Source organism: Gopherus evgoodei, chromosome 8 (assembly GCF_007399415.2).
Source record: "Gopherus evgoodei ecotype Sinaloan lineage chromosome 8, rGopEvg1_v1.p, whole genome shotgun sequence".
In the NCBI taxonomy this organism is placed as follows: Eukaryota; Metazoa; Chordata; order Testudines; family Testudinidae; genus Gopherus; species Gopherus evgoodei.
The window spans coordinates 110,095,610-110,119,621 of record NC_044329.1 but is presented as its reverse complement, the minus strand read 5'-3'; the positions used below and the strand labels follow the sequence as shown (position 1 = coordinate 110,119,621).

Below are 24,012 nucleotides of genomic sequence, written 5' to 3'. Positions count from 1 at the left end.
GTAACTCTTCTCCCTTCTTTTTGATAGGCCTCAGTGGGTAGTATGGAGTAGCTGCTCAACAGCCTTAAAGGACCTCTCATACAGGGCCACTCTCTCAGCCCAGTTCAGCAGGCAGATGAAACCGTTAGACTGAAGTATCTGGGGCTGCAGTGCCACCAAAATGTTGACAACACTCATCTATTTTTCTTTTGTATTTCTAAGGCAACCATCACTGTAATATCTAGAGAATATTCTACATTACCTTTCAATCAGATTCAGATGGGGACAGCTTCTCTGCTTTCCCTATACCTGGCAAAGATGAGAACCAGGGAAAAAAATGAACTAGCTGAGGTTCAATCCAGAAATGCGAGTGGTGAAGACTGGTTGGCAAGGGGAAGGAAGCAAGAAAAGGTATTACCAAGGGCAGTGACACCTGTCCCTAGACTATCAACAAACCTTCCTGATAGGCTCAGAATGTTGGGCTACTTTGAGGCACCCATCAGCTCTTAGGTTCCCAAAGAGCAGCAGTGGCTCACTTGACTTTTACATCTTTTGGTTAGCCAAGTAAGCTTTCTCTCCTTTCCTTGATACAAACTTTGCAACAATATGCCTGTGTTCTATAAACAGCACTGCTTTCCATCTGCTTCAAGCTGCAATTCAAAGGTGTCGCGTCTCATATCTAAAAACCTACCTGGTGATGGATCTGGCTTGCCTTAGGACTGCCTCTCTTCCTAGGCAACACCAACATGGCTTAGATATGCTGTGGCACTTCTACTGGAAGTCATTTGCACAGCTTTGGGGGACTGGAGGCAGAACATTGTCACCGGATAGTCCCCATGTGAGAAAATCATTCCCTCTGCTGGTACAGAAGAGCCAGAGCTTACTGATTTTCTGACCACAGTGCAAGACATCATTTTATCAAGTCCTTTCTGGGATGATTGCTGGGTTACTTATAGATGTTTGAAGCACGCGAGATAGGGAAGCTGTTTGTGGAGGGGAGCTGTCTATTGGGGGTAGTTTAAAACACCATCAGCAAAGTTAATTTATGTGCTGCATCCAGATGCTACAGCCACAGACAAATCACAAAAAAACCCATCAGCTGTGATTAAGGTTTTGAAAGAAATGAAGGTCAAAATAACAGCAGCCATTTTTCCTTTTCATTAAGTTCTGAGTAGGGTTTCTCTTACCAAAACTCAGCTTCCAGATACATTTCCAAACCTTCCAAGATGTTCATCAGAGGCTTCCCACACCAGCAAACCCAAGAGATTTACATAATGTGACACAGGAATAAAGTATCAGCACAATATTTATACAAGCTTATCACACACAATATGAACCATGTTGCACTTTGAAACAAACCTTTATAGTGTATAATGTACATTCCACACAGAGAAAAGGCACCGAGACTCTTCTGGTGCATCAAAAATCAACAGCAACAAAGTGGTTGGGCTGATGGACTTTTGCAACTCTCAGGGCTGTTGCTACGTTTTGGAGCATGACTGATTGCTGAGAGCGGCTGCACAAGCTTTGTTACAATAATGGCTAGGAGGAGGAGGTTAGTCAAAACAAAACCAGTGTGCTCACAATGGTATTTTGCTTTCAAATCAATATTCGAACACACTGGAAGGCGCACTCTGAATAAGGATTATTAGGATAACAATCCCTATTGAGGGTTTAGAACAGAACATTGCTGTATATTCAAAGCAGAGGAACACATGCAGATTTTGTTAGCTACTTTTGTTAGCTACCTATTTATACATTTAGCCCCCTTTGTGACTTCACCATTGAGCGGCTTACCTCGTACGCAAACCCTGCCAGAATGCCTGTGGTACCAATCCATTAATCAAGACAACAGTGTAGCTCGTTGTCAAATCAGACTATTTCCTAGTACTTAGAGGACGGTGAATTCTGTGAAACTGCCATACTGGAGCCATTTACGAGTCAACTGGAGACCAGCTATTATCTACACACCAAGGAATTCTGATTTATGATGTGCTGGAAATTACTGTGGATTTCTATTAAAGACTAAATGCTTGGCAGTGATGTACCATACTTACTTACCTGTAATTTAGCTCTGTAACAGTAGTATTCTCCACAGACCCAACATCCTTTGGTTTTTTGTTTTCAAGCACGTGACCGCGAGAGCCAACTGGGCATTTTTAAGGGTTTGACTTCTCCCACAAGGACCCTCAGCAAACCTCATGGCATGAATGAGCAGGGAATTAATAAAGGCCTGTACAGACTCAAATGAGCAGTTTCTTTTCCACTGACACCCACAGGAAGCCGGCTCGTAAGAGGAGGTGGGAACTTTCAGGCAGCAACTGGTTGGTTTTCCACTCACTGAAGAGTCAAGGGATGTTTCAGTAGCACAACACAAACAAGTGGGATAAATATCATCTATCTTGGAGACTAGGAGCAGAGTGAGCGCCTCCATGAATATATAATACACATAATACAAAGCAATGTTTACATGCACCTAGGTCACTTCTCAAAGACACTCAGAGAACAGGAGCCCCAGAATGTGTGTGTATTGGGGGGCAGGGGGAACCTATGGAAGATAAGTTTGGGAATCATTGGATGACTGGGCTGATTCTTCTTCTGATCTGTGAAGCAGATCCTCTCATGAAGAGGACATTGCAAGTAAGTAATGACTCACTTTCCAGGCTTGGGAAACACCGAGGAAGGATGGAAGATCAACTAGCTTCAAAACTTTTCATTTTATTGGTTTAATCTTTTACAGTTTGCAAGCCCTTCCAGCTAACAAATCTGCTCCTGTCCTGCCATAGTGATCAGCTAGAATTTTAATGGTGTCAGGACAGAGAAGGTCTCCTTTTTAAGTGTCCAAGTATCAGTGGTGACTGTTTGTGTGGATACCCCTTCATTAGCTAGAGTCTCATAGACAAGGAACCTCTACTGGATGACAGATTTCCTTTTGGAAAAGCTTATTTATTTGCCCTGTTTTCCAGCAACTGTAATGCTAATGTTAAGATTCAAGGTGACAATGAAAAGACCTGAGAGAATGTCAGTGGAGGCTCTCAAAATACCCAGGGCGTAGGAAGATTTTTATTGGTAAATGTGGAATTTTTAAAATCCGCAACTTTATAGGAGTATAAGATTTTTGGTATAAATATCTGCAAAGTCTAAACCATTAAAATAAGCTTTCAGTACTGGAAGGATGCGACCTAACCTCCTACAGACCAGTGAATCCATTCCATCTATACGACTTAAAATAAATTGTGCAGATGACAGGCTCTCCAGAAGGATGAGATGGAATTAATCCTCCCCATCTGGACCCTTCTAGTTAACTCTCTCCCCTGTTATTAGCATCCTATTGATACTAGACAAAACTTATTTCTGATTCATTCTTACATCCTACAGGAGATGAGAAACAAGCTTCTTCCTGAGATCAATTGCCATGGCCGAGAATCTCTCACAGGACAGCCAGCACCCCAGCGCCTTTCTAAGAGAGGGAAACAAGCAGCTTACGACAGGGAGATACAAAGAAGTAACATACCCTTCCTCAATTGTGACAGAGTTCATGATGATGCAGTTAGTTATTTTAACTCTGTCTTTTATGGTGCACATGGAGCCGATGATGGAGTGTTTAATGGATGTCTTCTCTCCAACCTGCGTGGATGAACCAATGATGCTGTCAGAGCCAACCTAGAGAGGAACAGAGTGGAAACTTAGTCAAACCACCATGGCTGTATATTAAGTTATCTCAAAAATCAATGTTCTTCATATAGGATCTCTATCAAAAAAACATGACTATTCTCCATACACCTAGACATCATGAATAATACAAGCTATAGGTCAGTGATAGGCCTTGCTTACTTGTGTCCACACAGGACACTTCCATAGTTACTGGCATCAACATAAAATATCTTCAGAAAAACCTAACAAACATCAAAATTCAAACTACCCAAAGGCTTGTAATGTCTTCTCAGTCTAGAGCACATTTAAGGGTAAGAAATTATTTTTTATCGTGTTAACTAAAGCAAAGATCTCATCTGTACAGTGCTTCTCCCATAAATCGATAGCATAACCAGGAGTGAATGATGACGCCTTTGCTCATAGATGAGAACACCACTTAAAAGTGACCCTTTATAGGTCAACTATCTTACTCTTGACTAAGGGGAAGATGTTTTCCCCAGTATGCAGTTTTGGAAGTAAAGCATATACCTCAAAGAAGTGAGCATGTGTGGGTGAGGCCTGGTGGACATGTCTAAAGCGTGCTGTATGATCTGTAGGGTGAAGATTTAAGAGTAATCTATGGACTTGTCTTCATGAACACTTAGTTTGCTGGAAGCCCTCCCACACTAAGTGGACCCTGCAGTGCGCTTTGATGTATCCCGCTTTGAAATGGGACTAGATCAAAGCACAATAGGGAATTGTTAGTGTGCGGCAGCAGGGTCTACATGGATACATAGTGAGCGACAGGCTAGTGCGGGGGAAATTCACACCCCAGCTTGCTGCAAGCTAAATGTTCCCGGAGACAAGCCGTGTGTTGAAACAGGCAGTCACAGAGCAATACTGCATCAAAAAAAGAATAGGAAATACCGGAAGTGGCAGAGGGATAAGATATTACCCTTGAATACCCTTGAGGATCTGAATGTCTTGGAGAACACCTAAGATTTCTATAGATTCTATAGATTCCAGGGTTTGGATAAATTGAGGTGGCCCACTCAACAGGATCCAGCTTGGTGACCATTCCCCAAGCCTCCCGTATACAGGGCCCCAGCTGTGTAACTCTTAGCCATGAAGGCAAGGACCTATGTGAGTTGTCCTAGTTAAGTCAGTGGGACTATTTGTGTGAGTTCAGCGCTCACCAAAGTGGGCCCAAAGCATAGGGGTTTAAGGCTGGGATGCAGCTAATACACTTTAGCTAAGAGCCAGCACTAAAAAAACTAAACCCCGCTAAGCTTGCTGGCCTTTGGAAAGCCAACTGATTGCTTATCTTCATCTGCCAAACCTCACATCAGCCTGCTGAGGGACAAGATGCTGCAGGGGTTTGGGGTAAAATTTGTATAGTATCGAACAGCAGAGTACAAACAGTAAAACATGTTTTTAATGAATAAAGATTGAAGGGCAGGAACTGAAGGATAAGGACACATGGGTGCTTTGGGTTGTTTTCCATTACTCTGTTTGACTCAGTAGTATTTCGAATACGCAGCTGAAGGAGAACACACAATCGGGACATTTTAGTTTGCATTCAGTCACATCTCAGCTCAGTGCTTTAGAACCTCGGCTACATTTTTGAGACAGAAGTTAATTACAAGAGGCAGCTCTTGAAATTAAGGCCTAGCACATAGTTCCTCCTCCCCTCACACATTCCACCAGAACATTCCCTCACCAGGCCTCTGTCGGTGACTTGAGCGAACACGTGAACCAATGGTTCTTCTGGACACACAAGAGCAGGTAACAGCTTAGGAACCTAGAAGAGGAGATCCCAAGTCACAGGTGAACAAGGTAATGATACATCAGTATATTACATGGACAAATCCAATCAGGCTTATGTTTCACGGCACTTCGGTATATACTGTAAACATGCTCACTTACAGAAGACACTGTATCACCTGTGGTTTACGCTTGCAACAAATGCGTGGTAGTTACCCTCTTCGCTCCATAGGAGAAGATAGCTGGCACTATACCAGTATAGTCCATTAGTATGTCTCCTCTTTGCACACCCTGATCTAATCAGGAATCAGCAGCAAGCTGCCACGCTCCCACAGAACTCGAAGGACACGCAGTATTTGAGTCTGTACAGAATGTAACTCAGCATGCTGTAACACAACACAGTACACAACCAAGTACTCGGACATCCTAGGATGACTAAGTTAAAGCATTTAGTAGCAGGGAGCGAGCTGAAGCACAGGCAAGGGAGAAGAACTATTTCAGGTGTGTGAGGGGAAAACACAGAGGTGATGAGGTGTCTGTTCCAGAGAGCAGATGCTGCAGAGGAAAAGGCGGGTGCTAGAGAAGCAGACATAGCAGAGAAGGCAATAGAGAGAGACAAGGTCCAGGAAGTAGCCAAGGACAAATCCATGGAGAGTAATTTTGAACTGGCTCCTGAAATGAATGGGGAGCTAGGGTTATAGAAGGACAGGATATCCCACCCTTCCTCTGTGTGCAGGAGGGAAGGCAGGCTAGGGCATCCTGTAGCCGCTGGAGTCAGCCTGGGGCAGGCGGGCACAGGAGATGACAGTGTGGCTGAGGACTGCAGCGGAGGGGCAGCGGGGCACACAGGCAATGCTGCAGAGATGGCCGGGGCAGATTGACATGCAAGATGCAGGAGGAGAACAGTTCAGGGTTGGGAATGATGCCAAGGTCATGGACACTGAAAGGTCCATGTTGAGAAGAGAGAGGTCATGAGGCTGTGTTTCAGGATACTCAGGCTTCTTTCAAGATATTCAGGTAAATGGAGCTGAGAGAAAGCCACATTCACTTAAGATAGACAGAGGAGTCTGAGTAGCACCTTTGTACGGACAACCAAGTATCACATCAAGTGTGGCAGTGAAGGTAAAAGTAGAAGTACAATCACCAAAAGGAAGATGGTCAGTAAAGAAAAGCAGAAGGCAGAGAACAACCTCAGGGGGTTTCATCAGGTGGGAGGTATAGGGAGCAGATAAAAGAAAATAACTTGTTGTCTCACAATGAGATGCCATTCGCAGTGGATTGTGCAGAGATGATCAGCCCTCTCCCTTCTGACATGCTCTGATCACCAGAGAAAAACAGTTCACAACGCTGGCTTTTTAACTGTCGTAAGGGTTCAGAGTGGACCCCGCAATGAGATTAATGGCTAAATTCACCACTTTCAGAGAGCAACCATTTCAGGCTGCCAGCAGACCCAGGCAGGCATTGCTGCATCTGTCACTCTTCACATCTTGAAGGTTGTCTCTGTCACCACCAGGGCTAGAGACGGAGCTGTTTAAAGGATGAAAGGTGAGATCCTGATGCATAAGACGCGCCATTATTGAAAAGCAACAGTTCACTGAGCCATCCCAACAAGGCCAATTTTACCCCAGGGTGCTGCTTCGGCAGAGGGATGCTGCCATAGCTTGAGAGACAGTAGTGTAGGCATGACAGAAGGGATCCCAGAGAGAAATGAACAGCTATGAAGTAGCCCGGAATGATCCATTGTGTCCAAGGCTGTTCTGAGAGATGAGGAGGGAGAAGCAGCCTGGATCAGCGGAAAGGAGGAGGTGGTTACATACATGAAGAATGATTTCTCATCTGTGGCCAGGGCAAAACCCAGATTGAAATCAGTCTAGCACAGCATGGGAGGGGACCAGAATGATTAGAGAAGGCTACTAGCGCAAGCATTTCTGCTCTGAAAGAGAAGGCTAGCGATGAGGCGGGAGTTAGAGGGAGTGTCTGGGTCAAGGGAAAGTTTAATATTTTGCTTTTAATTCATCTTAGAAGGAAACTATTTCCTGCTATTGAAGCTAACTCCCCTCTGAACCCACTGCCCACGCATTGGCTTCAGCTGGAAGTGAAACAATTCAGGTCCAGCATCTCCTCCCCACGAGGGCAATGGCTTAGAACACTGCTCCTCTTCTGGCCGTAGCAGCGCCGCTCGCTTTGAGCTGCCAGCAGCAGCCTTAGAAAGAAGGCATCAGAACTGTCCACAAAGCCCAAGAGGGGAGCAATTGAGACTCAAAGGGTCTCAGAGCAGAACAAAATAGAGGTGAAAACCACAGATAAAATGAAGGATGCATCTTTTACCAGCAGTGGTAAGAGAAACAAAATGCAGCAGGACTGAGGACAAGAGCTCCTTTTCCAGGGCTCCTGGTTCAGTTCTGTTACATGATTCACCTTCGCAGAGTTTCCTTAGGAACCTTACCATTCTGGAAAGTTAAAAATTCAAGGAAAATCTTCCGCAGCATTGCAGGTCCCGGAGTGAATTCAAAGCACTAACTTTACGTACCACCCAAGAGCAAATGCATTTCCAGCACTGACCAAATGTAGAATATTTAGCTTAAAAAAACCCCAAACCACATGGAGCCTGACTGGCTCAACTCAATAACTTTTAACTCAAGCAGCTGCTGCCAAATGCACATGCTCACTTCCGCTAGCAAGTGGTGCTCTCCCTTAACCCTTCCGACCCACTTGTCCTTGGGTTTAGAAGAGAACTCGCTGGCTGCCCTCTGTCAGCAGCACTGTGCCCTTTCTACCTTCTCTGTGCTCGACTACAGCTCCTCCCCACCCAGCGCATGCAGAGCCTTTAAGCCCCCAACTCCTGGGTTCACACCAGTTCTGCCCTGCCCCCAGTTACGGTTTGCATTCATTCACCCATCCATTCCAATGAGATACCACAAACGGAACCAGTAGGCAGAGACAGGACTAGCCACCCCTAGGAATACCAATCCAGCCCCTTCATCTCCCAGCCACAGTCCCCGATTCCTCCCCCGTGGCATCCCTCCAGTCCTAGCCAGCCTCCTCAAACTCCAAAGAAAGTCAGTCAGTCCTGCCTGCGTACACCCCATCACTTGATAGGTGAAGTGAGGATGTGTACAGGGCAGGTGCCAGTTTGGCAGAAAATAGGGTTTTAAGGGGGTTAAAGCTTTTGTTCCTCAGGTCACTAATGCCTACTACTGACACCGCACTCTCTCTCTAGCCTTCCCTTTGATCCCATATGTAATGAAGTTCTCTACCAGGGTAAATGTGCACTGGAATTGTGCCTGATCGACATTATCTTCTCTGTCAGCTGGAGCGCCCTGTGTTACATTGTTTACACCGGACAGAAATCTGCTCAAGCAATGGTGCATTTAGAATGGAAGCTATTATGCAGCCTAAATATGTGGGTTGTTATCAGCGCCCCCCAATAACAATCACAATTGTTTTCATCCATAGCTCTCGGGGTGGGTATCCTCATCCCCAGCTTACAACGGGGGAAGCGAGGGGCAGGTTTACATGACTTGCCCGAGGTTGCCCAGCAAGTCCCAAGTCGCAGACCCTCTGCAACTGACCATGCTGCATTGCCCTATGCTGCTAAAAGGGGTGATGTGCTCGGTCAGCAGCTGGATACTTGAGGCAGTCCCCATGCAATCCTCACCAGAAGGAGGGGTGTCGCTGATGAAGCGATCCCTACAGATAACATTACACACACACACACACACACACACACACGCTCTAGTCCCATATACAATTTTTATATTTTCCTTACCTGTCTGTTTGCTTCAATGTATAACCCAAGAGTGTTCACTCGGTAGCAGAGCCCCTCTTTCATGATATGGACGTAGCAACGCACTTTTCCTCCGTGGAAGGCTTCATTCAGATCTGCGCTGTGACTATTCCAACATGATTTATCAGGAGCAAATTCCAGCAAGCTATCACCCTTCACATAACTGAAGATGTCTGCAGAACATACACATGCAATGTGAGACGGGCTTCACAGAGACAGCAACACTCACCACAGAAGGGTTCTAGACACACCGGTTTTAAAATATCCTTGGGGAGGGGAAACCCGTCCAGGCCCCTCACCTGAGTCTTTGACAGTTACCAAGGATTTTCTCCCATACGGTAGGGAAGTGCGACCATCCTCATGTTACAGCTGAGGAACGGGGGCCGCGGGTAGGTTAAGTGACTTGCCTATGGTCACAGAGGAAGTCTGTGGCTGACCCAGAGCAGAAGCCAAGGCTCAAATCCCAGGCTAGTGCCCTACCCACTACCCATATTTTCACAAATATATTGATTTGCACTGTGGCACAGGAAGAAAAACACAGAGCCAGAATCTGGTTGACTCATTGACTACAATGGAGTTACTCCTGATTTACAACAACATAAGGGAGATCAGGATAAACCCCATAATGCATCCTCCTGACCAAGCGAGGAAGAAGCTTGTATCTCAGAAACTCCCCTGCGATGCCAAGGAAGTTTGACTTTCCAACCCCTGAACAAGGGGAAATCCAGAAAGCACACCAAGAAATCTTGGGGTTCTAAGTCTGTCAAAAGAGCAGGCAAACAAAACAGGGAATAGTTCTGGTTTTTATGTCGCTTGAAATGACATTAGCCAATCATAATATGTTTGACTTGCAATGATGGGTTAGAGGAGGCTCTCAGAGACAGAGCTCCGCAGGCCACCCTGCTATATGCTAGTCCCACCTATGACCACAAGCATTTGCCTACATTGCCTCTTGCCAACAAAACAAAGCAAGAAAATAATCACCTTAGCTGTAAAATCATCAAACATTTTTGGTACACAAACGGACAGCTAAGTGGTGCAGGTTTTAGGGCCTGATCCTACAAACTCTGTGCATGACTGCCTATTGACATCAATGGGAACTCCGAATTAGGCCCTTAATTCCACATTACTTGGCATACCCTAATACAATCCTATGGGATTTAAAGTCTGCCTGGTGGGTCAGTGATCAGAGAACTGGCTTTTCAACTCTGGGAATCAGCTCTACCCCTGCCTCTAAATTCGAAATCACAGAGGTCAGATTTCCCAGCCCACTGCCTGTGTCAGTTCCACAGGCCCCACCACGACAAGCTCCACGCTGTTCACCTGGGATAAGCCAGCTGGGTGCAGCTAAATGTTGGCTGGATAGCAGCTTAGCTCTAGGGCTGGGGAGGGAGCGTAAGAAAACCTGCTCATGAGAACAGAGGCAGCGCTGCCTCTCACCCCACACTGAGTATGGCTTTTTGGGTTGGGGACTGAGGTGACTGACAGAACAGGGTGCAGTATTTTACCCCAGCACTATCCGGAAATGTACCAATTAAAATGGCCTACTACAAATCTTTACTGTCACATGGGCTTGGGAGAAAACTGTGGAGATGAGCCAGACAGAGACCCCCAGCCGAAAGGGGTGGAAGCACCCAAACCAGAGACCTTTGGCCATTCAGAGAACTTTCTATAGTTTTGACTGGACTTTGCCCTGGGCTAAACGGCTGTTTTTGTCAACTCTCCCACTCTCGACCTCTGCTTCACTACACACTGACCCCTCTTATCCTCTTCTCCCCTTCCCCCCTGCCAAAGACCTTAAGAACGGTCATACTGGGTCAGACCAAAGGTCCATCTAGCCCAGTATCCTGTCTTCCGACAGTCGCAAATGCCAGGTGCCCCAGAAGGAATGAACAGAACAGGGAAACATAAGGGTTGATTCCCTGTCACCCCCTCCCAGTTTCTGGCAAACAGAGAAACCATCTCTGCCCATTCTAGCTAATAGCCACTGATGGACCTATCCTCCATGAACTTATCTAGCTCTTGTTTGAACCCTGTCTTGTCCTTCACAACATCCTCTGTAAAGAGTTCCACAGGCTGACTGTGCGTTGTGTGAAAAAAATACTTCCTTTTGTTGTTTTAAACCTGCTGCCTATTAATTTCATTTGGTGACCCCTAGTTCTTGTGTTATGGGAAGGCGTAAATAACACTTCCTTAGTTACTTTCTTCACACCCAGCATGATTTTATAGACTTCTATCATATCCCCCTTTAGTTGGCTATTTTCCAAGCTAAAAAGTCCCAGTCTTATTAATCTCTCCTCATATGGCAGCTGTTCCATAGCCCTAATAATTTTTGTTGCCCTTTTCTGAACCTTTTCCAATTCCAGTATATCTTTTTGGAGATGGGGTGACCACATCACCACAGGATTCAACATGTGGGCGTACCATGGATTTGTATAGAGGTAACATGATATTTTCTGTCTTATCACCTATCCCTTTCTCAATGATTCCCAACACTCTGTTTGCCTTTTTGACTGCCTCAGCACAATGAGTGGATGTTTTCAGAGAACTATCCATGACGACTCCCAAGATCTCTTTCTTGAATGGCAACAGCTAATTTAGACCCCATCATTTTACAGGGATAGTTGGGATTGTGTTTTCCGATGTGCATTACTTTGCATTTATCAATACTGAATTTCATCTGCCATTTTGTTGCGCAGCGACATAGTTTTGTGAGATCCTTTTATACACTTCGCAGTCTGCTTTGGACTTAACTGTCTTGAGTAGTTTTGTATCATCTGCAAATTTTGCCATCTCACTGCTTACCCCTTTTTCCAGGTCATTTATGAATATGTTGCACAGCACTGGTCCCAATACCGATCCCTGGGAGACACCACTATTTACCTCTCTCCATTCTGAAAACTGACCATTTATTCCTACCCTTTGTTTCCTATCTTTAAACCAGTTACCGATCCATGAGAGGTCCTTCTCTCGTATCCCATGACAGTTTACTTTGCTTAAAAGCCTTTTGTGAGGGACTTTGTCAAAGGTTTTCTGAAAATCTAAGTACACTATATCACCTCTGTCCACATGCTTGTTGACCCCCTCAAAGAATTCTAGTAGATTGGTGAGGCATGATTTCCCTTTACAAAAACCATTTTGACTTTTTCCTAACTAATTATGCCCTTCCATTTAGCTTATCCCCTCTTAAGTAACCCCCCAATCCCTCTCCCCAGAAGAATGGAACTAACATGACATTTACCACCATGACACTATTCTTCCTGCTTGTGTGTTCCACCTCTTCCCTAACCCTGCACCTGTCTTGGCTGTTTAGACTGTAAGCTCTACAGGGCAGGGACCGTCTACCACTGTGTGTTAGTGCAGTGGTTTGCACAGTGGTGTTCCACTCTTGCCTGATCCTTAAGCATTACCATAATAAGTATGTTGAATACACAAAAAAGAAAAGGACCCACTGATTTAGACAAACTCTGGAGTCTATCCAGTAGCTCAACTGCAGCATGAATGCTTCAAGATCTTCATTAAACCAGTCAATTCTTGCACTCACCTAATGACTTTTGATCCTTCTTTTGATCCTGCTCTTTGTTGTCCTGTCTTTGTCGTAATGATGCAGGAGAGGAAAACTGTTTCCTAACTAGATATGGAATCAGTTCACTTCGGATAGATGTTAATGACCTAGGAAAAAACAATGTCCACAAATGAAATCAATGAACATTAAGTGCTGACATCCATTTGATTTCTTCACAGATCTACCAGACATTTTGCAAGTTGCTTATTTAGCAGAAATAAAAATGCCAGATGCTCAAGAGCATCTGGTACCCAGACAGCTTCCATTAAATGTGTGCTTTTTAACTATATATGAATCTAGGAGGGACTTCACTCAACCTTCTTTGTGAGACAGGGAATCAAAACAACCTTCTGACCTTCCCAGCAAATTCCCCATTTCTCTAACTTAAATCCCTCAGGTCTGCAAAAGGAGTGTAAAACACCACTGGATCACAATGGTGATGCTTGGAACCCACTTCTGCGTGGCTGCAAAGACGACATAAAGTGGGGCCAGGAAAATAAGAGAATACAACGCCTGCTGCAACGCCCTTCTCAGGGAAAAACAATAAAGAAACTACTTGTTTAACAATGAAACATTCAAGAATATTTGAAATACTCAATCCTTAAATGAAAACAATGATCACAAGCCATAACGGTGTCCTGTTCCACTGCACATCTGAAAACCCAAAGAACATTTTCAGCCTTATTTCCTCAACCAAAGAAAGTTCAACACATATCTTAACAAGTTCAGGAATGAGGTGTCATATTCTTTAAGGGCCTCAATCCAACAGCCATACAAGTCAATGGAAGGGGCCCGACTGACTTTACTGGGCATTGGTTCTCTCTGTCTTATGTACGTATCTGGCCCCAGTATCGAAGAAACGCAGCACCTCACAATCTTTTGTTGTATTTACCCTCAAAACCTCATCCCGTCGGAGGCCAGCCAGGGCTGTTATCCCCATTGTACAGATGGAGACTGAGGCAGAGAGAGATGAAGTGACTTGCCCAAAGGGATACAGGCAGTAAGTGGCAGAGCAGGATTACAGCCAGGTCTCCAAAGTCCTAGGCTAGTGCCCTCCATTGGGCTACTCCTTCGCTTTTATACAACGACAAATAAAGCCTGCTTCTCCCCCCACTCCCAGAAAGACCAATGTTGTGTCTATTGCACATGAGCTTGGGAGGCTACTACTTTACTGGAGAGTTAACTCTGGAAGATCATTTGAAGTTGCAATAAAAAGTGTTTGAAAATAACACACATGTAATCATTGATGTACTACGTGAGGAGAAGTAGCCCGTGGCCTATAACTTCCTTACATTAGGTCTGAAACCAGTTTTATTGTTATTGCTTCATTACTTTAACAATATGCATTTTGTTGCTGGCCTGTTAATTATTTAAAAACTAGGAAAACCATTCAGCAAACTAAACCAACTTGACCTATACAAAGGGGATTGTATGACTTCTGTAATGTACGAGGAAAGGTTAAAAGAAACAAATATGTATAGCTTGGTTAAATGATGATAGCAAGAGATATCCATAATCAGCAGAAGGGTGCAGCCAGCAGAGGAAGAAAGGGGGTACCCAGGGCAGAACTAGGAGTTAACTATGGATTCAATTAAAGGAGGAATTATTTAGGTTGAATATTAGGAAAATGCTTTCTGGACAGTGAGATCTATTAGACGTCAGAGCAGACTCAAGTGTTGGAAGTCCTGAAAAATATGCAGTACAGAACAATCCTGCACGAGTACACTCTGCGACGTGTGACACTGGAATGGGTTTGGGAGCCAAAAAGGACTTCTCCAACTGTAGCTTCCCTAGGCAAATTCAGATTAGCTCATCAGACCTACCACCAAGGCCAGAACGAAGCACTATCCTGGCATACAGACAACAGAGGTTGGAAGGCAACGTTTGTGTTAAATATCGTGCCCTGTAATTTTTTTAGGTTTTGCATATGGAACCATCTGAACCATCCCAAATCTAACCCTTTGATCGTCTCACTTTTGTCGTGAGCGAGAGCCCATGTGCTCTATCCGGCAATCTGTCCTTAATCTCCAAAACAACATAATTATATATCATCTTGAGGTAGCCATATTTCAGGAACTAATGAAGCAAAACTCTTCGTTCTTTAATCACAAAGTCTCTCACCGCTAACCATTTACAGACTCTCTGTGCCATGGTCTCCAAGCCCTGCATTCTAACGTACGTGTGGGTATGCAGATGGGCAGTTTACTAGCTTAAAATGTTTGCCTGCAGCTGTGCCATTCGGCAACGATTTCCTGCTTGGGTTTTCTGCTCTGTCCAAAACCGACAATCATGTTTTTCCCTCAGAGGCTGGCCAGAGCATTTATGTGATCCATTACCTATAAAATATCTGAGTATTTGGCACACAGTCTTAAGCAGTCTGAAGCAGAGAACGACACAACAGAGTAGGACATGAAAGAGGTGGAAATGGGGAAAGACAAAGTTTTGCCCTACTTTGGATGTTTTATTCTTTCCTGGCCATACTTCTACAGTCTTTCCAGCAGTCTCTGAAGTGCTATCCATGTTCCTCACTTACAAGGTGGGCCGAATGCCAGTCACCTATTGAATATCTCACTCTCACACTGTTTAAACAGAATTTCATGGAACTGTTAAAGTGCATTTGCTTTTGGATGGTCTTAAAATATTAGCAGAGAGTCTGAAAAGTGGTAAACATCTGGCCGGGGCGAGAATGAAGGTGAGGAATGAGAAAGACAAGGATTAGGTCTGAAAAACCTTAATCAGGAAAAACAAAAAATTAACAAGAATTTGGGCGGAGGCCACCTGGCCTGCACGTAGAGTCAGGAAAATTAAAGAAGAAAGGGTTTCTGGCCCAGAGCTATAAAAAATATTCTTATAATAATAAAATCCTAAAGAGCAGTTACAAGAGCCTATGGAAAGAGTCAGAGAAGAAAGGACATGCTTGTTAGATCTGGGAAAAGGAGTCTCACCTCTTTGATCACCATGGCGTCTGTATTAGTACCGCCCTGACTCAAGCACCAAGGAAGGCCGAAACAGACAATGAAAATGACATAAGGAAACCTCTACTGTTTCCAGAGTGAAGAAGTGAGGGGTAATGCAAAGTTAAGGGGAAAAGCCTGTCAAGAGCCATGGCGGTATGACTGTGTTCTGACACTCAACAGAAAAATATGGGGGCGAAGAAGCAGATGTACCTGCTTTTAAGAAACAATTGCTAAAACAAATGGACTTTCATAAATTGTAACTAAAGTAACAGGCCATTTTCATCTTCCATTCCCACGATTTTATTTTTAAATGTGCGTATCTGTCTGTTTTCACCTCGGCAGAAACAGGATTTCAATATAGCTGCCTAAGTGTTAGAAATGCTACTCCTCTACCAAGTGTGAAGAGAGTGAACAAAATAGTGGCGCTCCAGTCCCACTGAGAACAATGGGAGATGGTGGCTCTTTTGAAAGGGGTGAATTCGTAATGACTCAAACTTTCAGTTATGAAAAATAACGCCAAAAATGACTATTAAACCCAAATACCTTCAAAAGTTACTCAACAGGCAGGCTAGGAGGAAGAGGGAAACAAGGGTGTATTGATGTGTGTTTGAAGGTGATGTAGAGAGGAGGGGGGAAGCTGGGATGCATGGGTAGGGGGAATTTGATGGTGTGTGGACAGGGGAACATAAGGAGGTGCAAGAGGCAAGTGGAATTTTGAGTGGTCTGTGTACGAAATCTTTAAAAAAAATGTCCAAACAAAAACTACGTTAAAATGGAGTTAAAGTTGAGTAATATCAGTAACTTGGGTTAAACTACATACCAGCATGTTGCAATCATCCCAAAACTAAGGCATTCTAAACCTAAGAAATGCACAATTAAAAGTGACATTTTAAAAAATCCAAACACATTCAGGTATGGAACAGAATAGTTAGAGCATCCAAACAACCATAACTCTGCCCTCTGATGACACCATGGTGCGGGGGGAGAGAATCCAATGTGTCTTTAAGAATCGCTTTAATTTAATCAGGGTCCCACACACTAGAATGCCTTAATCACAATTGTTTGATTTTTGCATGGTGTCACTATAGGGCAGAGTTTAGGTTTTTGCTAGAAGAGAAACTTTCAGTTATGAAGAAGAATAAGGAGAAAAATTACCATTAATTCCCCAAACAGTACTCAAATGTAGCCTTTGCACAAGATCGCCATGAGTTTTAACTGTACAGAAAGTTAGAGGTGTCTGTGACAGAGCAGAGTTAAGGTTGTTTGAGTGCCCTGATTTTGCTGTGCATTTCTAGACATTCTCTCTCTCTCTCACACACACACGTATATTTACAGACACACAGAATACACACAGACACACAAACAGAAGAATCACTTCAAGCCACCAAATGCAGCCACCTCTTGAATGGAACATGGCAGCACTGGAGCTTGTGAAAACATTACATAAAAGGAAGTGAAGAACAATGGATCCAGCTGAAGCAGAAGGTGGAGTTGAGGCAGAATATGATCAGCTAACCTGGAATTTAGTCTGTGTTTGCTATAAAATGTATGATGTGATTTTTATTAATCAAAACTGATTAGAACCTTGATTTCCTGTGTCACAATACTCCTTAACATTGTTAACAAACAAACAAACAAAAATCGCAAACCACATTGCCTATTTAAACACATCATTTGATGTATCCCCCGCCTGAAAATGCATGAAGTCTAGGTGCTAGGATGGTGCCACTGGTTTGACCCACAGCAGGAACGGAAGCACCCACAGCCTTTATTTCCCTGTGCTAGTTTTCACTTGCTGGATGTTTGTAACAGAAGTGTCAGTCCCGTTTACTGGCTGTCATTCATTTTTATTTTCCATGTTAACATTGAACACCATAAAACAGTACTAATGAGAATGTTCATGTTAATACACCACCCCTCCCCCCGCCTTTTTTAATTTATCTGTGAGGAAGCGTGAAATCTACTGTTATTGCCAGGACCCACCTGTAATATCTGTCACCCTTCTCCACGGTTAGTTCCTGGGGGGCAGAGGGGTTGTCTCACTTAGAATCAGCTATTTCCATATGTGCAGACAGTGTTTGATTCACAACCACAAAGCAGAACTTGTTTATGTTTTCCTTATCTAGCATTGTACCTTTCTTTGTGAGCAGTATAAATGTTAGCTCTTGTACTGCTATGTAACACAGTGGATCAGATTCTGATCTCTGTTACGAGAACGATTCCATTGACTTCGCTGAAGATAGTCCAGAGTCACATCAAAAGTACAATGTGGTGCAATATTTCAAATCAGAACTTCTGGTTACAGTTCAAAGTGCCTACACATACACAACTAAACAAATCCTATGGAATACTACAGCATCGGCCAAAATGAGCTTTGCATGTTCATATAGGATAATAAAGGTCTAAGAAAAAGGGAAAGAGGAAGAAAATAGAGGGGGGGATGAAGAAAGAGGAAACTTAATGATGAAGCTTGTAGGTAACATAGTTCACGGTTCTCACTGTTTAAGGGATAAAGCCAAATAACATTTAAAAATGCCATGTAAGCCGGGAGCTCTCTTGTTGAATCTCTATGTTATTTTCTCCTGATCCTTTGATGGAGATTAAAAATTTCCATGTGAATACAAAGAAAGAAACAACAGTTACCCTGAGATTTCCCCCCAAGCTTTGAATTCTCTGAACTAGAGAGCAGCCATCATTCCCATCCCCTCCTCCCCCCACCACTCTCCCTTAAAGAAAAAAGTCAACTCACTTTGAAGAAAAAGACAAAACAAAGCCAGGGCAAGGAGGATTAGGGAAATGATATTTATATCATGGACCAAATTAAAATGTCAATGCAAGAGGCAGGCAAACAGCCCTTGCCGTATAGACACGCCAGGCATGTTTCCTCAAGGAAATAGGAAAGAGATTTGAAAAGAGTTAATGCAGTCCTGAGTTAATACCACCTGCCGCAGACTCAACACCACTTAAAAGACAGTGTTTGGGTCCATTTCCCACAATGTGGTTTTAACGAGCACAATGGAAGAAGCAATTACAAGTCTTTTTCCCATCTCCTTATTGATTCAGGGCAAAAAACGCTGGAATTTCTGAGACATGCTAAGAATTTGGAGCTAGCAGATGTGGGTTATATGCAGAAGGGGAAAAAAAGGAGCAAAAATTAAACAGCATGATCGGGGGGGGGGTTCTGCTGCATTCTGCTTTACGACATTTTGCCCCACATCTCTCAACAACCTCTCTCCCTATTCATTTTCCTCTAACCCAGTGGTTCCCAAACTTTAAAAACCTGTGATCCCCTTTCACTAAAATGTCGAGTCTCGCAAACCCCCTCCTAAAAATGAATATTTCCAGGGATTTTCTCCTTTACTTGAGTATAAATGATAAAAGCAGTGAAATATAAAATTTGTTTTTGTGGCATGCTTATTACACACTATTTATTATTAATTATTATCTATCATTACAGTATTTTTATTACATTATGAAAATGGCAACACTCTTCCAAGATCTCACTTTCGTAGCTTGTATCACTTTGAATAAGCCTGTTATAAGCTAACCTATGTTTCATCAAGGAGTATCAGATGGGAAACAGCATGAAGGTATTTAAGAAGCCAACTCAAAGAGTTCCTCCTGCACAAGCATTCAGGTCTTGAGCAGTCCAGGCAAACAACGCATGTTACAACAAAGCCTAAACTTGTCCTTCATCATAATTTAAAAAACAAGACTAGCTGCCTATTTCATTTTAAAAACATCTAAAAATATTCACCTCCCTTTCCATTTCTTATAAGGAATCTTGAAGTTTCAATCTCCTCAGCGTGATAGACGTGCTTGCTTTGATCTGCTTAGCTCTTGGAAGTCCAGAGGCTCTGGGCTGCTGGCCCCAGGCTGCCCGGGGTTCCTAGAGACAGCTCTGTCCGCCATTAGGGAATTTCTTCCCAGGAAACCCCTGTAACATTTCGCAAACCCTAGTTTGGGAACCACTGTTCTAAACCAAGACTAATTTTAACCAATAAAAGAACAACTCCAAAGAAACCAGGTGGGTCATTAAACTGTTAGGCAGTTCCTTGTACCTAACCTAATAACCAACAGCATTAACCAGGGCACTGAACAAACATTAGTGCTTCTTTCATTTTTGTCCCTGTTTTGCTACAAAAATGTTTGATGCGAAGAGAGTAAATCTATATTTTTCAAATCTCACATTAATTAGGAAATTTGTCAGTGTCTTTTGTATTATTGGAACTAAAAATCCACAAACAAGTCATGGAAACTTTGAGAAACATTCTGTTGAAAGACAATGTCTCCTGCCTGCTGTCATCCTTGTTGTCCCAGATTTTCAATAACTAGGACTTCCAGTTCTGACAAGTTGACCACCCGCATGTGACTCTTTCTACAGCCATCATTCAGCATTCCTGCCTAGCCTCGGGCTTTTGACCTTAGACCGAAGTTTCTGAGTGAATTTCTCAAACCCCCAGGATTGCCTCTAAAAATCTCAGGACTCTTGGTGGTGATGACTGGCCAGAGGGAGCACACATGCTATGATCACAGACAGCACAACCTGAAAGTAGGGTAGACTAAATTATGGAAGAGACAGCGCCAAGGCAGGACACAGCAAAACTGTTCTTGAGTTCCTCAATGTTTGGGTTCACTTAGGCCAGTAGTCACATTCCGAGGGACCTACTTCAGCCAAATAACATTAAGAGAACTAGGTAGCTTTCTAAAAAACAAACCATGGAAATGAAGGTTCCTCTTAACTAAAAGCCCAAACCGTTTGAAAGTATGCACGCATGTGCGCGCACACACACACACTGGATCACCCAAACACCCTTAACTCTGCCCACCTAGAGCCACCCAGAAAACAACAAGAACACCAGACAGCTCCAGGTTAACCAAATACTTTTCCTGGGAATGCCAACAGCTTTTCAGAATTGCTCTTTAACGGAAGTCTCTGGTGCCCTTGAAGGCCACCCAGGGAGTTTGGCAGTCCTCACCAACTGCTCAGTAATGGATCACAGTCTTTCCCAGACAGCATCCTCTTCTTCTGCCAGATCAGCCTCACCTGCGGTTCCCTGCCAGCACCTCCCCCGCATCATGTGTATCTGAGCCACACACTGCAAACTGCCTGAGGGGCCAGGCTCAATTTGCAAAGTGTACATCAAACAGAGGCTTTCTGATATCACACCTAGACAACATGTGTGTATATAACGCAGCAGACAAACTGGTGTCTGTACATCAAAAAATGGTGTGTTATGTAAACTTAAGATACATATGTATCCATTTAGATAAATGTATATAAAATACACCTTGAAAGATGTATCTATAGAACGTATACACTTCAAAATATAGACATATCTATAGTAAGTGGACCGCTGTATATACATTTATTTTTCATTTTATATTCTCTCATTACATGTCTGTGTTTCGTATTTTTGCAAGAGCACCAAAAATATCTCCATAATCTCCACAAGCTAAGAAAGTACCTACTGCTTGTGAAGGAGCTGTGGGCTTCGCCGGCAGTAGGTCATTTCCCACTGCACCTGTCAGCTGTAGTGCATTTCCCCATTGTTTCAGCTAACCCTGCCACAGAGCACTACAGAAACGGGTTTAGAGTTATGAGGAAACCAAACACTTTTAGAAAAATCTTCAGAGAGAAACTGGGGAATTGTTACAGTTTTCCTTAATTTTCCAGAAAAAAATCAAGCTTTGGCTGAGAGGAAATCGAGTGGTGGATCAGACTGTTTGTGATGGATCTGGGGTGGAGAGAAAAGAACTGGAAGCCAGCCTTCAAGTTAACCCTGGAGGGAGAGACTAGTGCTCCCCATAATTATTTTCATAGTATAAACAGGGAGAAATTATGTCAGTTTTTAATTCTAACGGGAGAAAAAAACCTGGGAGAGGAAAGTATTCGGCTATTCAATTCACAGCTGTAAATGGGTATCGTATGCTGTCATGTCATACACAGGGGATTGTGTCATCAAGTGAGGAATGCATGGCAGGAGTAAATGGACCTTTTCCACACAGTACCACTTGTGTATAAGGCACGATTTTTGTGTGGCAAAGAACAAGGTATTACACAATGATATGAGGCAGTTTGTATAATATTGTCCAGGAGACAAGATTAAAAAGTCTAGAGGAGACAGACCCAATAGAGTCACACAACTGGCTCAAAAAACATACTAAGGTTTACAGGGAGACAAAGTTCAGTTGGACCAGGGGCTAATCACTGAGGCTACCGGTAGCTGAATAATGCAAAAAGAATCCCATCAAAACTGCTTTAATTGTTAAGTGAATCAGCACTGGCCATTTTCATGTCCTTTTGGAATTCACTTTCCGCAGTTAGAGTCAATAGGCCCGATCCTCAGCCAGAGTGCCTCCACTGGAGTTAATGGCTAAGGATCAGGCCTACTGAATCGTACTAGCACAAATGCTCATGCCCGGCAAATTTCAACACCATACACACACGTATTTACAGAAACCAAATAGGAACATTTTCACTTCCAAGTATTTGTCACAGAGATGCCTGCATGCTCACCCAGTTAGGGATCAGAAACAATACTATGTGACTTTGGACCAGTCGTACCCAACCAGCATGCTTCAAATTTCAAATATGGCATATTGAGTTCTCACACCAAAGGATCTATGTATGATCAAACCACAAAATTAAACTGACCCAATGAAATAAGCAAACTCACAGAAGCTGAGCTCTGCTTGTGGATACTCCACACACAAAGAGAAGTTGCATTCATCAGAGAAACGATTTGTTGAGAATTATTTGCTCAGGTCAAGTTTAAACAGTTAAGGTTTTTTCCATTTAAGTTTCAATAAAGGAATTTTGCATGAACAAGCTGAATCAATACCAGAAAAAGACGATGATCTGGCAAGTTCTGAGTCTTGTCACGCCTGGTACGGGGCAACATCTGATGTGAAAGGAAAATGGAGAAGATAAACACACATTTCATGTTCTAATTGCTTAAATGCACATGGCTGGGTGAGGTTGGGATTTTTTTTGCTTGTTTGGAGAGCTACAATCTATTTTCTCTGTCTACATACAGTACACTTCCTGCAGGACCTGTTTGTTTATTTACCCATTTGGATCACAAGGAAAGTATTCATTATAAACCCCTCTTTAAAGCGAAGAAGAAAACATTCCAACCATACGGTTGACACATGTTAACTTGCAGGTATGCACAGAGCAGGTTCTGTTTTTAAGGCCGTACAAAGACCACCAAGCCGGGAGTTTAGCTCTGCCAGACCTCCCCCAGCCAGCAGCTCTTGCCAGAAAACACAGGTGACAGTCTGAATGATAAAAAGGCATTTACAGGGGAAAAAGGAAAAAACGCACTGGGTTAGTCAGCATCTCAACATAAACTTGCAAGAGGCCTCTGTGTACAACCTACCACACAGCCATCCAAGCAGGAGCGTTCATACAAATCCACCCTCACCCCCAGTTTTAAAAGACCCAGGTCGTCTCTCTGCTGCCCTGCTTTTTTCCACAGGGGAGGAGAAAAAGCCTGGTTTATTCCTATTTATTTCAGCAGTGCAAAAGGCAACTGTTAGCTTCATTAAAAGTGAGCTAGCGGATCGAGCTGGACTTTCACTACACAGTTTGTTGCAAAGGAAAGTAACTACACAACGGAAAATGCAATATGGTATCTACTTTCTGAAAACTCAGGCCCTAAGTTGCCATGTATGTTTATTATAGGCAAGTGGTGCCACCCAAAGTTAAGGTTGACCAACACTTTCCAGTAGAAGGCCTTGTTTTTACTTGCTTATAAACTTTGTCAAACATTAACCATTTCAGCTGAAATTACCCATAACAAGTGTTTGCCTCAGGCTGATATTTTTTTTGGAAAGTTTCAGCAAAAATAGTTCAATTGTTTCCAAGAATGAGAGTAGGGACAAATGTGTTGTTTTGTCCATGTTAAAAAACAAAACAAAACAAATCCCCGCCCCCAGCCGTCCCTTAAAAAACCAAAAACATGTAGTTGAGAAGCTTCAGCACACCTCCATGCTTTGGTGCAGAGACTTGACATTTGGCACAAGTTCACCTTTGTGTCAGGGACGTGTCGTTTGCTGTCCCCATGAAAAAATGTCCAAATCTGGCCAAGTTATAAGGATGCAAAAAAAATCACAGTTCACACATGCTCAGAAGAGACTTTGTTTTTCAGCTAAATTCTTCTAAAAGTCAATCTGCACTGGGCATGCGCTACCCGCTCACAATGCCTATACGATGAATGGCCTGTGCAAGGGCCATTGCCTAGTCCAGTACTGAGAGGAGCAGTGAAGGAGGCTTAAAAGCGTATCTCGGTGCAGGTTCTGGCGCCAGCATGGAAGTTGGC

The 24,012-nt window shown here is 43.4% G+C and overlaps 1 protein-coding gene across 6 annotated transcripts in view; it reads right to left on the bottom strand.

Annotated features, from left to right (window-relative positions):
- EIF2B3 (eukaryotic translation initiation factor 2B subunit gamma) overlaps positions 1-24,012 on the bottom strand; it is a 145,878-nt gene that overhangs the window by 33,338 nt on the left and 88,528 nt on the right. For all 6 annotated transcript variants that reach the window (XR_004001481.1, XR_004001482.1, XR_004001483.1 and 3 more), the window contains 4 exons: positions 12,708-12,835; positions 9,146-9,336; positions 5,333-5,413; positions 3,494-3,642 (listed from right to left, as the gene is read on the bottom strand). Coding sequence is in view for 1 of the 6 variants with exons in the window: in XM_030571409.1 (XP_030427269.1) it covers positions 3,494-3,642; positions 5,333-5,413; positions 9,146-9,336; positions 12,708-12,835 (549 nt within the window). In the remaining 5 variants the exon portion in view is untranslated. The remainder of the gene's footprint in view (positions 1-3,493; positions 3,643-5,332; positions 5,414-9,145; positions 9,337-12,707; positions 12,836-24,012) is intronic.